This window comes from Gymnogyps californianus, chromosome Z (assembly GCF_018139145.2).
Source record: "Gymnogyps californianus isolate 813 chromosome Z, ASM1813914v2, whole genome shotgun sequence".
In the NCBI taxonomy this organism is placed as follows: domain Eukaryota; kingdom Metazoa; phylum Chordata; class Aves; order Accipitriformes; family Cathartidae; genus Gymnogyps; species Gymnogyps californianus.
The window spans coordinates 10,370,928-10,386,612 of NC_059500.1; the positions used below are offsets into that span (position 1 = coordinate 10,370,928).

The 15,685-nt window shown below is 42.6% G+C and overlaps 1 protein-coding gene across 2 annotated transcripts; it reads left to right on the forward strand.

The window, feature by feature from the left end:
• The first annotated feature begins 884 nt into the window (after positions 1-884).
• On the forward strand, positions 885-15,078 carry INIP (INTS3 and NABP interacting protein). Of its 2 annotated transcripts, XM_050913116.1 has the most exons (6): positions 885-927; positions 1,595-1,703; positions 2,206-2,292; positions 9,860-9,962; positions 12,515-12,605; positions 14,405-15,078. In XM_050913116.1, the coding sequence occupies exons 3-6, from the start codon at positions 2,268-2,270 to the stop codon at positions 14,498-14,500; spliced, it is 315 nt and encodes a 104-aa protein (XP_050769073.1). In that variant the 5' UTR covers positions 885-927; positions 1,595-1,703; positions 2,206-2,267; the 3' UTR covers positions 14,501-15,078. The 2 variants fall into 2 exon arrangements, with proteins under 2 accessions (XP_050769073.1, XP_050769072.1); XM_050913115.1 differs by lacking the exon at positions 885-927 and having other exon boundaries at positions 1,273-1,703.
• The last annotated feature ends 607 nt before the right edge of the window (positions 15,079-15,685 follow it).

Consider the following 15,685-nt stretch of genomic DNA (forward strand, 5'->3'; position numbering starts at 1 on the left):
AAGTCACAGATTGCTGTTTAAGACTACCGCTTATCCTCCAGGACAGTCTTGATCACTTCAGGAAAGATACTCTTATTTATAAAGCTGTTACTTGGCATTTCAAAAACAAAGCGTGCATTAGTAACATGAATGCACAACCCTTTCTGGAATTCATGTCAAATAATCATTCTCGCTGTGTTGAAACTCAGACTCCATGGCTGTGATAAAAAATGAAACAACCCTTCCCTTCCGCTTTTCTTTTTTTTTTTCCCATTTAACTACGCTGATGCCTGAAGCCCCCTTAGTGTGATCCAAGGCTGATCCTCACACTTGCTCCCGAACCCCTCCCGTACGCAGGCTGATGCCCCTTGCAGGAGCCCTGAAGCACAACTACCATTTAAAGCCTGAACTGAACACTTACTGAGGCCGAACTAAGCCTCGCGATGCACAAGCCCGAGTCCTCTGGCCCCGACCCCTTCAGCCGTGCTCCGCCCCGCGCAGCACCGCACGGAGGCAGAAGAGGCCTGGGCAAACGTCTGCCCCACAGCGGGGCCCCGCCGGGCCGCCATGCCGGGCCCCGCCCGCCGGCCCTGCCAGTTGCCTAGAGACCAGGGGCGGCCCCAGAGCGAAGCGGGGGCGGGTCCCCCTCCCCCCACTTTAAGCGGACTGGCCATTCCGACCTGTCCGTCAAGCTACGCGACGTAACGCGCTTCGCCGCCGCCCGGGAAGAAGCTAGACGCCGCGGGTGGGGTGGGGTGGATGTCGTCGCGCAGTGTGTGCGTCATGAGCGTGTGCCGCGAGCTCATTGGCTGTGGCGGGGCTGGGCGGGGAGAGCCAAGTTGGGAAGGGGGTGGGGCGGGATGGCCGTCTGCCCGCCGGGCTGCGGCTAGGGGCGGGCGGGGGAGAAAGGAAAGGAAAGGGAGGAAGGGAGCAGGAGCCCTCGGGCAGGTGGGTAGTGGGAGGGCAGGTGCCCGGCCGGGACGGGACGGGGCGGGGCGGGGCGAGGCGAGGCGAGGCGGGCGGTGCGTCCCCGCCGGCCCGGGGAGGGCGAGAGAGCGGGGGAGTCCGTCCCTTGTAGGCGAGGGGGACAAGGTGAGCGGGAGAGTCCACACGCACCGGGGGGGGTGGGCGGAAGAATGGGTGGGAGAGTCCATTCCCGCGGGCGGGGGCAGGCAGCGACGGGAGAGCCCGCTCTGGCGGGCGGTGCGAGCGTGGCGTCCCCGTCCCCGTCCCCTGCCTTCCCGCTGGGAGGGGCTCTCCGCCTCCCAGCCCGGGGGACAGCCCCGGCCCTGCGGGGCTCTCCGCGTGGAATCAGCCCGTCAGCGGCCGGGCAGAGGCGGTCTGTGGGGCCCCGCGGACCTTGGCGACCCGCAGCGGGGACAGCGGGGCCTGGCCTTCCCGGGCGCTTCTCCCCGGCCCGCTGCCGCGGTGCAAGGTCAGGCCGTTCCTCTGGGGGAGACGCATTCTGACCGGCGTCGCTGCTCTGAACACGGTTGTCGAATTCCTTTTTCGTTGCACTGGCGTCGCTGCTCAGGGTCCCGCAGTTCCGGGGTGTAGCTGTTTCCTCGTCTCCTGTTGAAATCTGACTGAGACTTCTGACTGGCGTTTCCCGCAGGATTCAGTGCTCCCATCCCTCCCCTCCACCCGGCGGAGCTGGAGCCCTTCACCACTGCACCTCACAGCCGGGCAACCTTAATGGAGACAGAAGTTGATGGTGGCCCGAGGTGACGTACGGCTGAGGAGCGGGCATCCCTTTTTGTTTTGCCACAGCTGTGAGGATGGTAGCCTTCAGCAGGCCTCGTAGCTGGGATTTAAATCGTCTTTCCTCAAATAATCAGTTTTCTTGAGTTAGAGCCTAAACTGAGGCCTTCCAGGGCTTTAGCATTTAAGGAGCATAATGCTTTAATGTGATTCTTAGGTGTAGTCTGACATACTTTGTCAGGAAGAAGTTCTGTTAGGAAAAAGTGTATATGACTCCAGAATGACTCTAAAGGTTATTCCTAAGTTACTAGAATCTGAGAAAGAATTGATCACAACTCTTGATAGTTCAAGCTAAAAATTTCAATCAGAACAATATAAATAGTATTACATATTTTAAGCAGTACGCATGCTGTATTTGGCTTATGCTTTGTAACAGTTGCCACATTTATGAAATTTATAACAGAATGAAATCCAACCTTTTCTTTTAAAGGAATATGTTTATCTTATATTGTGCCTGTTTTGCAGGTATTTGTGGGTTTAAAAGATTTGAACTGCAGCTGAATAAAACGAGGGCTGAAAATTGAAGGATGGCAGCAAATCCTTCAGGACAAGGTAGGTTTTAATCTAAGTATTCAAGGGGAAAGACTGTGCAGAATGTCAGTGAGGTCACTAAAACTGTAAGTTTATTTTATAGAAAGAGCAAAAATGGGAAGACAAGCAGGAAGGTGGGGCTGAAGGTAGCAGAATGTGAGCATGCCTTCTGGGAGAAGACACACGCATTAAATGGTTGAAAAAGACCACTGATGGCTGGGGAGCTCTGAATTACTGTGCATTCCTTCACGCTCAGGTTATGAAGTACCTGTGGTGCTGTGGTTACTTCCTGAAGCATATTTCAGATACTTACAACACTTAGCATTGAACATGACTTGCAGCTCTTGCACTCAGCATCAGGGAACGGTCAGAAATCTAATATATTCCATGTCGCGATGGGAGCAGCAAGACCCAGGCAGTAATAGCTGTGAAAAGATAGATAGCAAGTGGCCAGGCCTAGGAGGAAAACCCAAATGAAATCATAATACTAACTCCGATGAAATGTTTCTTTGCATGATGGTGCATCTGAATTGCATCCATAAAGTCGTTCAAGACGTGGAAATTGTCCATCTATCTAGCCGAGGCACGTGCATTAGAGGGAGCTGAGGGCCTGGGGAAGGTCACACGGTAAATTAAGGAGGGTCTTAAATCGCCCTCTAGAGGTGCTTTCTGGAAAATCTTAGTGGAACTCTGAGGCTTGTCTCTTCTACAGAAGAGCTGAGGAGAAAGAAGCTTCTCGGGTATGGCTCTTCACTTACTGGTTATGAGAAATGAATTCAGTTTCCCAGCAGCCAGAGAATTCTTCGTGCACATTTGTGTGTGAGTGTCCTTATCCGGGAAAGGAGACCCACAAAGCTGGGTATAATTAATTCTGAAGTCCGGATACTTTGAAGGGGTACCAGATCGCTTGTGTGGTTCCCTCCCCCCGCAACGGCCCTCTGCTTTCAAAACAAATACAGAAGAAATGTGTTAGTCCAAAAGACAGATTTTACTTGCTGCTTGATGAAAAGAAGGTAGTTTTTGGAACGCTCATTGAGCTTTTGTGAAGTGTTGAGAGAGGAGTACTGCAGATTGCAGGTAGTTGTCTGTTTGCAAATTTTAACTCTGAGAAGTTTTTGGTATGTAATGGTAAATCTTGCTTTATTCTGTGAATACCAAGTCAGCATCCTTGCAAGGAATAGAATGTTGTCATAGAGAGTTAAAAGCTACTTGTTCTTAAATATGTGAATTTACTGAGAAGTAGGATGGGATTTTAGTGCCAGATTGCCTTTGCTTCCCTTCACATTCCAGAGGCTTATAATTTAATAGAGCCTTGGAATCTGCTTTTATACTTTGAGATACCCGTTAGACACTCACTAAAGGAACTGTTTCATTATCATATGAAAATTATTTGCACTAAGCAGGCAAGAAACACTATCAAGTTTAATCACCCAAATGAGCCTATAAATAACACACCTAGGAAAATCAGAAAGGAACAGGTAAACATGAGCAACAGTTCAAGGCCTCTATATCTTTCTCTTGGCCAGGTGCAATCTAGTAGTGAAAATGATTGAGACAAATACTGCATTTTCAGCTTGCTGCATGGCACCCATATTGGTACCATTCAAGCAATTCATTCTCTCATTTCCCTCTTCTTGGACAAAAGGAATAGGGACTTACTGAAACCCTCACTGAAAGGGTTATGAATGGTAGCACCTAATCAGACAGAACTGTAAGGAGGAATTAAACATTAGCCTTCTACACAGGTAGACTGTGTTTGTAAATTTTTGTATGGAGTTGTTTCTTCCCTTGTCATCAGTACCGGGTGTTTTCCTAGGAGTTAACTGAGTTTTCTGTTAATTGCAGACTCAGACTACAAAGGTTAAGATTTTGTGGACTGGACTTCCTTTAATTCAGTGGCATCTTAGGAAAGCCCTCTTTTGATTAGAATTTCAAAGATGAGGAGCTGCATATGAGTGCAGCAAAACCGAATAGAATGAAAGCCTTACTTCAGGCTGTTAGTACTACATGGAACTGATTGCATGAGACTGATTACAGCATTTACAGGAAATGGAAAAGCTTTTAGCATGCTGTGTGTTGTCCACAAGATGAGCTCATAGACCAGAGTGGTGCATTTTCGGCGGGGGGTGGCGAGGGGGGGCAGAATCAGCTTCTGAATTACAGAAATTACTTTCAGGTGCTTGGTAATATACTGCTTCTGCAGCAATGCTTCACAGTACTTACGCAACATGCATTAATAAGGCTGTTCTTGCAGTGCTTTTGCTTGTGCACAGCAAGGCCAGAGCATACCTTGCATGTTACTAAATTAAAGACTCCATGTGTAAGTTCTCCTAGAGGAAGCCCTCTGAGATGAGAGAAATGTGACTGTTCAGGAAGGAACTCTCCTTTAGGTCCCCAAAGGTGGAAGAAATACAAGTCTTGTTTCAGACACGGCTGAACTTTTCAGAAAAGAAGAGTTCTAGTACGTTGGAAGAACCAAGCTCTTGAAATACGTACAGAATTCTAAGCTTCAGGCTGTACCAATTCTGCAAGGTCTCTTTCTGTCCTGGTGGTTGTTTATCCTTTTGGCCTAAAGGTATGTGAGTGCACTCATGTAACACAGTCTGAGCAGCTAGATATAGCATTCTGTTCACCAAGTCTGTGTTAAAACAGAAGATCGTGCTGTTCTGCATTGAATTATGTCATCATCTACAAACTTTGCTGCTCTGCATCTGAGTCAGATCTGTGTGCAAGCATAGTACTTGAGGGCTGTAGCATATCTCTTCCCTGGAGAACTTTGCGGCCATAAGCAGTTAATGACTTACATTCAGCTATGCATGCAGCTGTCTTCTGGAGGGACAGACAAAATATATTAATATATCTTTTAGTAATTCAAGTTAATTTGCTAAATTGCTAATATGCCTTTTGTTTCAGTGCCACACAACAGATATGAAAGCATATCCGAATGTAAATTGTTACTGAAAAGTATTGATGTGCAGCAGACTATTAGATGATGTTTTGTGATGCCAGTAGTCATAAGCAGAAGAGGAAATCAAAATACAATTACTCCATCCTTTTTCCCAAGCATTGTTTCTTTAATAAGGTCTTTAGATTCTGCTTTTTAAGAGGTTGCTGCCTTCCTTCGTGAAGGCTACCATTTATAAAAGCATGCACTTCAGTAAAGAAATTGCTGTGAAATGCTTTCTGAATTGAGCAGGCAGAACAGTGTGCAGTGACAGTGCTTTTTAATGTACAGAGCTTAGAGTAGACATCCAGCTTTGAAACCGTTTTTCCAAATAGAAGTCTATCTTGAACACAAAGTGGCGGAGGGCTCTTTTGTGCTGTTGCACATGTGTCTTGGTTTCAGCTGGGATAGAGTTAATTTTCTTCTTAGTAGCTGGCACAGTGCTGTGTTCTGAATTTAGTGTGAGAATAATGCTGACAACACGCTGATGTTTTAGTTTTTGCTAAGTAGTGCTTATCCTAAATTAAGGATTCTTCAGTTTCCCGTGCTCTGCCAGCAAGCAGGTGCACAAGAAGCTGGGAGGGAGCACAGTCGGGGCAGCTGACCTGAACTAGCCAAAGGGGTATTCCATACCATGGAACATCATGCCCAGTATATTAAGTGGGGGGAGTTGGCCGGGAGGCGTGGATTGCTGCTCAGGCATCGGTCAGCGAGTGGTGAGCAATTGCATTGTGCATCACTGGTTTTTTCTTGGGTTTTATTTCTCTTTTTTTATGTTACATTCCTTTTCATTACTAGTAGTAGTAGTAGTAGTAGTATATTTTATTTTACTTTAAACTGTTCTTACCTCAACCCACAAGTTTTATCTTTTTTTTCCGATCCTCCGCCCCATCCCACTGGGAGCGGGGAGGGGGAAGCGGCTGCGTGGTGCTGAGTTGCTGGCTGGGGTTAAACCATGACAACATCTATGGACAAATGATAAATAATGCATATTAGAAAAAACTTACACATACTGTGAATTTGAAGCAACCAACAGATGAGGGAAAAGATATGAGATGAAAAGCAAGAACTTTAAAGCAGATAAAGGTAATACTGTTTCTTACCATGTAAAGTTAGCTAGTAGAACTAACTGACATAGATATCAGTGAGGTAGGGTAGTCGGATTAGGTTAAAGAGCGAAGCTTGCTGTGAGCTCTTAAAGCTACCAGTATCACTCGGCAAGGCTTCAACTTTCTCTAATTTTTTGCCTTTCACATGCAAAACATCAGTGCAAGTAAACTTTCAGCTCCTGCAGTAATACAATGTTTGATGTCAGCAATAGAGGTGTCGGAAAGAACAGGTTTAAATTTTAAATGTCCTGAATCCGCTACCTCAGCGAGTACTCCGAGGATCCAGGTGCTTAGTTTGACATCTGACACTGCCATTAATCTATTTAGCTGCCTTGAACGTGTCATTTTGCGTCAGGACTCTTGTGTCTGCAGAGAAGAATATTAATGAACTGCAATATTCATAAACTGTTCAAACTCAAAATAGGAGTGCAACTCAGCTCAGTTAAGGGAAGTCTAAACTTAAAGCTTTATTAAGAAATTGCTGTGTTTGAAAACCTACACTTCCTTTCACAGATGAGAATCCAGTCTATACTAAGCATGGCTTTTTTTCTGCATGTCTGCATTTTTAGTACTAGAAAGCAGAACAGACATATCAAATCTACAGATGAAAAATTACTTTCTTTAAAACTGAAGTGGGAAACTTCTGTAGCTGTTTCAAGTTGGTCTTTATGGAAGCATTTTGGGGTCCTGGGCAGGGAAGAATCTAAATGGAAGTCTTGCTCATGTATTGCCAGATATGATGAATTATTTTGTAAGGATGCCAGATTTTCTCTCTAAAATGGATTTCTCATGTCCTGACCCCTCCATTGTTAACTTCTAAAGGAACAGGTTTTACTTTGCATTTTAAAAAAGTTTAAAATAGCTGTAGGAACTTCACATTGCTCAGCTGAGGAGCACTAACATGTACATGTTGGATGTCCTCCTCCATTTTCTCAGTTAGGCTTTTTTTCTACTTACCATTAACAAATTCTCTTAAACAAATTACTTTTTCAGTACAGCAGGTTGCTGATGGGCGCTGTCTGAATTCTAGAGCAAAATACTACTGGGTTGGTTTTTTTTAAAAAAAAAAAACAAACCTCTCTTAGTAGAGGGATAAGAAAAGGAAGACAAAATACTTGGGTTTCTTCTAAATCCCTCTAGAGTTTCTGCTGTAAGATACTATAGCAAGACTCATACTAAAATAGAAGACAGTGATAATCTTGCACAGTTTCTGATCACAGTTTGAAAACAGCATTTAAAATTTTATTCTTACGTGTCTCAAGCCTTTCTGAATCATACCATCTGCTTCATGATAAATGTAAGCATATTTAGTCTTTATTTTTTAGCTGACAGCAACTTATATTAAAAAGTGGTCTCCTTTTTCTTGTCTCAATCACCATATCGTCTGAATTCCAAGCATGCATTTAGGTTTATGCAGTTCGGGATAAACAAGCACTAGCAGAAGGCTGCTGAGTAATATGTCAAGTATTAAGCTTTTTGGCTGAAGACTGTGGAATGAGCATACAGACATGACCACTTTAGCTCAGATTCTCTTAGAGGTACTTCAGTCATCCTATTACAGCATTGTCTCCAGAATTTACAAGAAAGTGAAGTCTGAGCTAGCTGCAACTCAGAAATGTTGAATCTTGGCTTGTTAGTAAGATCTTTCAGCCTTTGTATCTCTTAGAGCACACATTCAGCTGTGTTCTAATGTTTCAAACTCATTGCAAGTGCAGGATATTCAAAAAAAGATAGTGTACAATACCTGAAGAGCGGGGAAACATCAAAGACCTGAATCAATACTCTTACAAAACAGAGTTTAAGTGGAACTAATGCCATGTGGGAAGGAGAGATTAACAGACGGGAAAATAGCGATTAATTAAATTTAATTAAAAAAATCTGTTAACAAATGTAGAGATGATTGTGGGTGATCTTGCATAAAACCACAGTAAAATGTAATCAAATGACTCTGCTCCTTTCGAGAACTCTGAGACATTGAGATTCAGGGGTGCGTATGTTAGGCATAGTAAAAGAAAAAGTTGAGGGTGTGATAGCAAGGCAGTATGAATGCAAATTATTACTTAGAGTTGAAGGTTTCTACCTGATAATTTTCTCCTTCATTGAGCCATGCTGATGAAAGGAATATTGGATTATATAATTGAGCAGCAACAGAAGATCTCTCAAAGGGAATGAACTTTGAGTGCAGCTACTGAAAATAAATTTGAAATCATTTTACCTTGACATGCTAATACTCCCCTTAAGAGTTACCATGTCTGGCCTTCCTAACAGCTTGTGGACTACCATTTTTTAGTGGTGTTACTAAAACAGCACTCAAGACGGGATCGGAGGCACAACATGCAGCAGTTTCCAATGGGAATAACTTTGACTTTTTGTATGGAGGAAATAAAGGCGATAACTTGACTTTTATATCTTTTTTTTTAATGACAGTGTAGTGGCTTGATATTTATAGAATAGCAGCAAATTAGAGATTTTAAAAAGTGTATATTTTGACATGAGGAATGTCCTTAGTGGCATAAAGGCCAGTAAGAGTCAGCTCTGTAGCTGTTGTCCTCAGTTGTGCTGTACGGGCATACTGGGCAACAGCAGGGACCTGTGTATCTGGTTTATTTGGTGGCCGCAATGAGATCCTTTACCATATAGGAGTCCTGTGTAAGTACAGCAGTTTTGCCACATTTTCATTTAGAAGGCAACTTTGAAAATACACCAATGGCAGCTATTTTAGGCATTTTCTAAATTCCCTCAGTCATTCTACTTCCTGACCCCTTCTCTAGTATACAGGGTCCCTTTGGGAGAATGATGTACAAAGCAAATAAAGGCCGTGTTCTTGTATTGTGTCCAGACAGTTTAATTTTGCTTCTCCATTCCAGCATTGTGGTCATACTCAGAATAAGGGTAGTCTGTATATGTAAGGACACCAGTATATTAAAACTAAAACCTTTCTGCATAGGTTGAATAAAAGGTTGTAATTTTTTGTATAAGCACTAAGCTTTTGTGCAAGCTTAGTGGTCATCTCATTCTTACCTGTTACATAGGTAAAACTTAATATAGTTTGAGTTCACTGGCATGAAGAATTAGGCCCTGTGATTACTCCATTACTCCATTATTATCATTGAGTAATATTACTCCATTATTATCATTGAGTAATATTACTCCATTATTATCATTGAGCTGTATGTTTAGTGACTGCATTTTAAATCTAGAACCTGGTAAGTTTACTTTTTTTTTGAAAGGCAAGTATTTGATCATGTACCTTGCTTGTAGCTCCAGAGCTGGCTTGGGAAGGGGTAGGATCTAACTTGTATTTGAAAATGTATTAATATGTATGATAGCTTAAGGAAGCTATTTCATGTTGTAAAATGAGAAAAGGAAAAATGAAGCCTATTTATTAATGGCCTTTCAGATGGGTGCAAAGCTTTGAAGATCAGTGTATTCATCATAATGTCATACTGTACAGAGGCTTTTAATTCCACAAGGTTAGAGTTGGGCCACAGAAATAAAGTAAATCTCTCTAATATTTTTCTGTCATTCCCACCAGGTTTCCAGAATAAAAATAGGGTTGCAATCCTGGCAGAACTAGACAAGGAGAAGAGAAAGTTACTTATGCAAAACCAGTCTTCCACAAATCACCCTGGAGCCAGGTATTTTATGTTCTTAGACCTATTTGGACATCACTGATTACATCAAAGGAAAAAAAAAATAGCAAGTGAGCTGTAAACTTACATAAACACTTATCAGAAGTGTTTTCTGACCATCCTCAATAACCAGTCAGAGAGACCTTGCACTTTAGGAACATATTAGTATTTAAAATTGTTCACAGACCCTGAATTTTGGTTTACATAATTTCCATTTGACAAGGGGAGAAGCAGATATGCTTATTGAACTGTATTAAAGTCTACCTTAAAGAAGAATCAGGGAGCAGGCACTGAGAAAGCATTTAATTATTAAGCTAAAATGCCCTAAGGAATGGAAGTAGGAGACCATTAGGTTCAGGGTACTCTGTGTTTAGAGAAGAACAGTTACGGCAGAGAGTGAGTTATCCTTGAAACTCCCTGCGTGCAAGACAAAGCCAGTTTATGTTACTGCAGATGTTGTAAAAGATGGTGTGTTGTAAGGATGATTCTACACCATAAGGTGTAATAATCTTGTCAGAGTTTAAGAGCTGTCACTGGGATTTCTCCCATTTAAGACAAAAAGATTAGATTTTTGTCATAAATCAGTAACTAGAAAATCAAACGCTGGTTTACGTGGAGAAATGGAAATAGTGGAACTTCTGGGTTAGCATGAAGTGAGTGCAGTGCCATATTCTAGACACAAGCGTGTTACATGCAGTATCTACAAGAGTCAAATACTCTGAATACAGTCTGAGTGCTGCCTGTGTCTTTTTTCAGGGAGATTCTAGGTCACCTTTAATTCCTTCACACTGTCAAAAAGCATGCAGAATATTTGAAATCGTCTGAGTTAGATCTCTGAGTGACTGTATACACTTATTATCAAGCAAAATTATTGATTAGAGAAGAAAATAGAAATATCATACTGTTTTGTACAACCCCTGACTCCTGGCAGCAGTGTTTCCATACTTCATTGCAAGTCTGGCAGAGTTTCAGGGAGTGCTTCTTTGCTTTCTTTAAGGAAAAATAACACTATATCCTAGTGAGCAGAATTAGAATTTACTAATTTTGAAGGGGGGGATGGGGGGGAACCTACAAAGCAGCAGTCAAACTCTCTGCTTTGGCATGGTGGGCTGATGTGTGATTTTTGAGAAGCTGACACTTCTGTGGCAGGGATGTTGTGCCGAAGGTTTTGGACCACAGAGTTGTCAGATATGAGACCACAGAAATTCTGCAAACTTGTCAGAAAAGAGCTTGATGTACCTAAAGCACAATAGTGGCATGGCCAGTGTAAGGGTGAATGAGCTAATTGATTTCTGGCCTTGGCATATGGGAATTCTCTATCCAAGAACAGAAGACCTATCTTGAAAAGTGTCAGCTTATGATGAAGCCTTAAGATTATCTACAAAAATCATATTGAAAAGTTAGAGGGTACAGAATTAAACGCAAAATAAATACCTTCAAAATAACTGAGAATATTATGTTTTAAATGAACTGACTAGTACTTCTCTCCAGCAGTGAAGCTTATCTTAATATTTGTCATAAAATCTGTTCAGAGGATTGTTACTTAGCTTTCATTATGCATTAAGGTGTAGGTTTGGCTAAAGGTCTTTTCATGAGCATGGCTGCTTTTGAAAAACTGATTTACTAAATCAGCTGTTGACATTGAAGCTGCTGGGAAAGGTCAGTTGATGAGTTCACTTGGATCCCTTGTTGTCCTTCATACTTTTGTCTATGACTGAGGAGAGCTGGGCTTTCAGCACCAGACTCCAGAGACAATTTCAGAGGTAGTTGTGAATTGCCTTGCGATACAGCTCTAATGGCAGTCCTCACTGATTTCTATCTGGAGGATGGCTGATCATGTGGAAATGGCATGATCAGTTGTGGAAAAAAAAAAGTCTGCTTTTTTTCTTCTTTTTTGGTTAACAAGGTGGACAAGTCTTAAGATATAAAAGCCAAGAAAACCTATTTAGGAATTTTAATTTGAAACCTAATGTATGCTGCACTGAGATAGATAAGCAAAATCAATTTCAGGTATTCTAAGCTATCATCAGAGGATCATTATTTCAGTTACATCAGTAGGAAGCTCCTTTACCATAAGCAGTGATCTGCTGCCCATCTGCCAAAGAACTCGTCTTATACTGAAGACTGCAGAGCTCTCGTTAGTGCTTCTGTTTATCACAGTTGTTTAGAACAGTCACTGAGTGACTGAGTAATGGTGAAAACACAAAGCTGTTGTTTTAAAGATTGCTGACACTGTCCAGCGTTGCACCCCAGTGGTTCCACTGACTTCAGTGGGACTCCACCCATGAGCAAAATCTACAACAGGCTTCAGGACTCTGAGTCTCCTGGGTTTAGTTTGGCATCAGTTGTTTATGCTAGGTCAAATGACGCAGCTATGGTCACTCCATTTTCCTTTTCTCTCTATGTTAACAAATAGTAATTCCAAACAATAGTTAACAATTGCCAAGCCGTGAGTCAAATAAATCGTGAGCTGTGGAAGTCATGGAATCTGTGGCTAGAATGGCAAGGACACATTTTTTTCTGTGGTATGTATCATGCCATCTTGTTCTTTTTTGCAGCATTGCACTTGCAAGATCACCGCTGAACAAGGATTTCCGTGATCATGCTGAGCAACAGCACATCGCAGCACAGCAGAAGGCTGCACTGCAGGTAAGCTGATACAGTCAGGTGGAGTTTAGCTTGGCTCTGTTCTAGATGTGCATCCCTTCAGAAAGCAGTCCTGCACCTGGATAGAATGAAAAGCACCTTTTAGAGGTTAGGTTTCATACATTTCTATATTTGTCACAAATGAAGTTTCTTCTCCTGTTACGATGAAAGCTTAAATCTATCAGCTCATTCTCCCTCAAGATCGTTGTAAGAATGTAGCCTACAGTATCATCATAGCTGTTTAGTACATGTCAGTCAAGAGTCAGTTTCATCATACTTCTGATGTCTCATGAAGTACAGGGAGAACTAGCCACACAGCTTTCCTTGGTTGAATCTGAGTAGATGCCAAGTAAATACCCTGCAGTTACAAGTGACAGGGGTGAAAGATTTGGAAAACTTATCTGTACATTTACAGGCTTCTATTTGCTCCTGTTTTGCTCACGTCAGGTGAGGTTGGTTTTGGTGTTGAAATTGGAAACTGAGCAGCAAAGCCAGTACATGGCCACCTGCCTTCCTGGTACTCTAGACAGCAGGATTTGGCAGAGGGCACAGGAATGGGAAAAATGTTGAGATGCAAACTAGCAACCCTGTTCACATATCCTATGCCTTGTTGTGTTTCTATTACCCATTAAAGGCCCCAGATTGCTTCTCCTAAAATGAATGGGAGCAGAAGTGAGCTCTGGGTGGTGTCTTGTGTTGATCACAGAACATCGTAGGCTGGAAGGATCCTCTGGAGGTTTCTAGTCCAGTGCCCTGCTCAAAGTATGACTAGCAGCAGTGCTATATCCCATTGTTCAGGGCATGGTCCAATCAAGTTTTGAAGCTCTCCAGGGATGGACTTCCCACAGCCTTTCTTGGCTCTGAGTCTGGCTTTGTCTTCTCTATATCCTGTCACTGGGTGTCTGAAAACAGCATAAGATCTCCCCTCAGCTTTCTCTTCTTACAAGAAACTCAGTCCTCTCACCATCCCCTTGGACGCTGAGAGCTCCAGCCCAGCCCTCAGCAGTCTCTTTGCATCTCTGTTGGACTCCCTCCAGTTTGTATCTCAAACCGAACACCATATCACAAATGCAGCCTCATGGGTAGCTTGCCTTGGCCTGCTGGCTGTGCTGTTGCTGATGCAGCCCACTGTGCTGGTAGCCTTTATCACTGCAAGGGCACACTGCTGGCTCAGGCTAAATTTGATATCTGCTAGGGCTTTTCCCTGGTGGCAGAAGGAAGGAATATGCAGGTCGTCTAGCTTACTGGAGTCCAGTCTTTGAACTGGGAAGGGCTATGTAGGATTTTACAAAGGTTGTCCAGAGCCATAAGTAGCAGCTGCCCTCCTCAGGTGACCAAGCATATATACATCACATGAGCAGAATGCTGGTGTCCCATGTTGTACAGGAGTGTGTCTGGTCACATGTCACTTGTACCCACAGCCTCAGGTTGTGTGACACTACTGATACACACTTCTGGCAGTCATATGTGGCAGCTTTCACAAACCAAGACCTGTAAGTTGGTTATAGATGGGAGTGGAAGCATGGGGTCTAGGCAAAGGAGAGCGATCAGGAGTTCTTTTTCCACTCTCCCCACCTCCATGGGATTTGCTGAAAAAGGAGTAGGAGGGAATGGCCAAGTTAATTCCCTTGATGCACCCTGTTCAGATGTGGCTGATGGAAAATGCTGGTTTTGAATTTGACTATCAGAGCTGAGGAGCATACTGGGAGAAATAAATAATTAATGCTGCAGAAGCTGTAAAGTCTTAAATTATATCAGTGCTGCAGGGAGTTATGCTTTAACAAATGTTTTTCTCTTTCCAGCACGCACACGCACATTCCTCAGGATACTTCATAACTCAAGACTCTGCATTTGGAAATCTTATTCTTCCTGTCTTACCTCGACTTGAGGCAGAATGAGGAATGTTGTTTCTCAGAACTGCAAGGTCCGATTTTTGTCCATTGCAGGAACTGTCTGACCTTTTAATTTCTTTACTTATCTTAAAAGCTATTTTTTTCTGGATTTTTGTGGTTGCTTTTTGGGAATGTGAGCTCTAACGATGAAAAAGCAATGTTGTTGAACAGCGATTTTTATCCTGTGTTTCTGTTCCTCTGTCAGGTCAAAGTCTGATGTACGACTTCCTTGGTGCGTAGCGCTTGCTCTTCCCTGTTTCTGTGCTTCCTTTAAATAAATGTCCAAACCAGAGTCATCAAGAGATGCACACTCTGTCAGCATTTGTTTCTTTTTATTTTATACAGTTATTATATTTGACTTTAATGAAAGACAAAAGTTAATTTTGTCCATCAAAACAGACGTGACTTTATCAAATGCATCAGTCAGTCTTTTTCTTCGTTTTTTTTTCCTGTATGCAGGAACATTGCTAGTGTACTGTTTGCTGTTGTAGTATTATCTGGTCTCAAGTGCTTAGATATAGTGTGCCTGCCTCTTACTTTGTTTTGTGAAATGTGAAAATTAATTAAAGTGGGGGAAAAAGCAATTGTTTCAAACAGTCTTTTAACAGACAAAAGAAGTCTTTTAAGTTCTCTGGACATTTCAGATGGAAAGTGGTGTCTGCAAGGACAATTCAGTTTAAAAGGTCATATTTTTCTAGTCATGCCTTTTTCAATACTTAGTGTGTTTCACTTTGGTTTGCTTTTTTCCTTGCTGTTTTTATCTGTGGTAACCAATTCCAGCTTCATGCTGCAAGAAAATCTCTTGATCTTAACATAAATTATTTTGGAGTTGTGATCATGCTACCAGGATAAAGTAACTTAGAGTGAAAAATAGTCCTTACATAGATGTTCTTATATCTCCACAGCTTTCCTAATACAATCATGTTAGTACGTTGACTGCTTTACCTATGGAGGCAAGTTTTAGAAAACAAAAAGAACAAGAGAACTTAAGTGAGAGCCAGAAATCAGAAAGCATCTGTTAAATTGGTGCCCATTTGAAGCAGCTCCATCCTTTGCAGAAACGTAGCTGTCCCATGAAGTTTCCAGGGTTGTAGTCTTCAGATTTCCTTAGTGACATTTAGGGTATCCTGTTTCCATCTGCAGGGGATTGCCTGAACCCAGTAAGCACTACTCAACTATGAACACTGTTAA

Bases quoted from the DNA above. Each gene is read 5' to 3' on its own strand.
- INIP (XM_050913116.1), top strand. From the start codon at position 2,268: ATGGCAGCAAATCCTTCAGGACAAG. The intron at 2,293-9,859 runs GTAGGTTTTAAT...CATTCCCACCAG, and splicing joins AGCAAATCCTTCAGGACAAG to GTTTCCAGAATAAAAATAGG. The intron at 12,606-14,404 runs GTAAGCTGATAC...TTCTCTTTCCAG, and splicing joins AGCAGAAGGCTGCACTGCAG to CACGCACACGCACATTCCTC.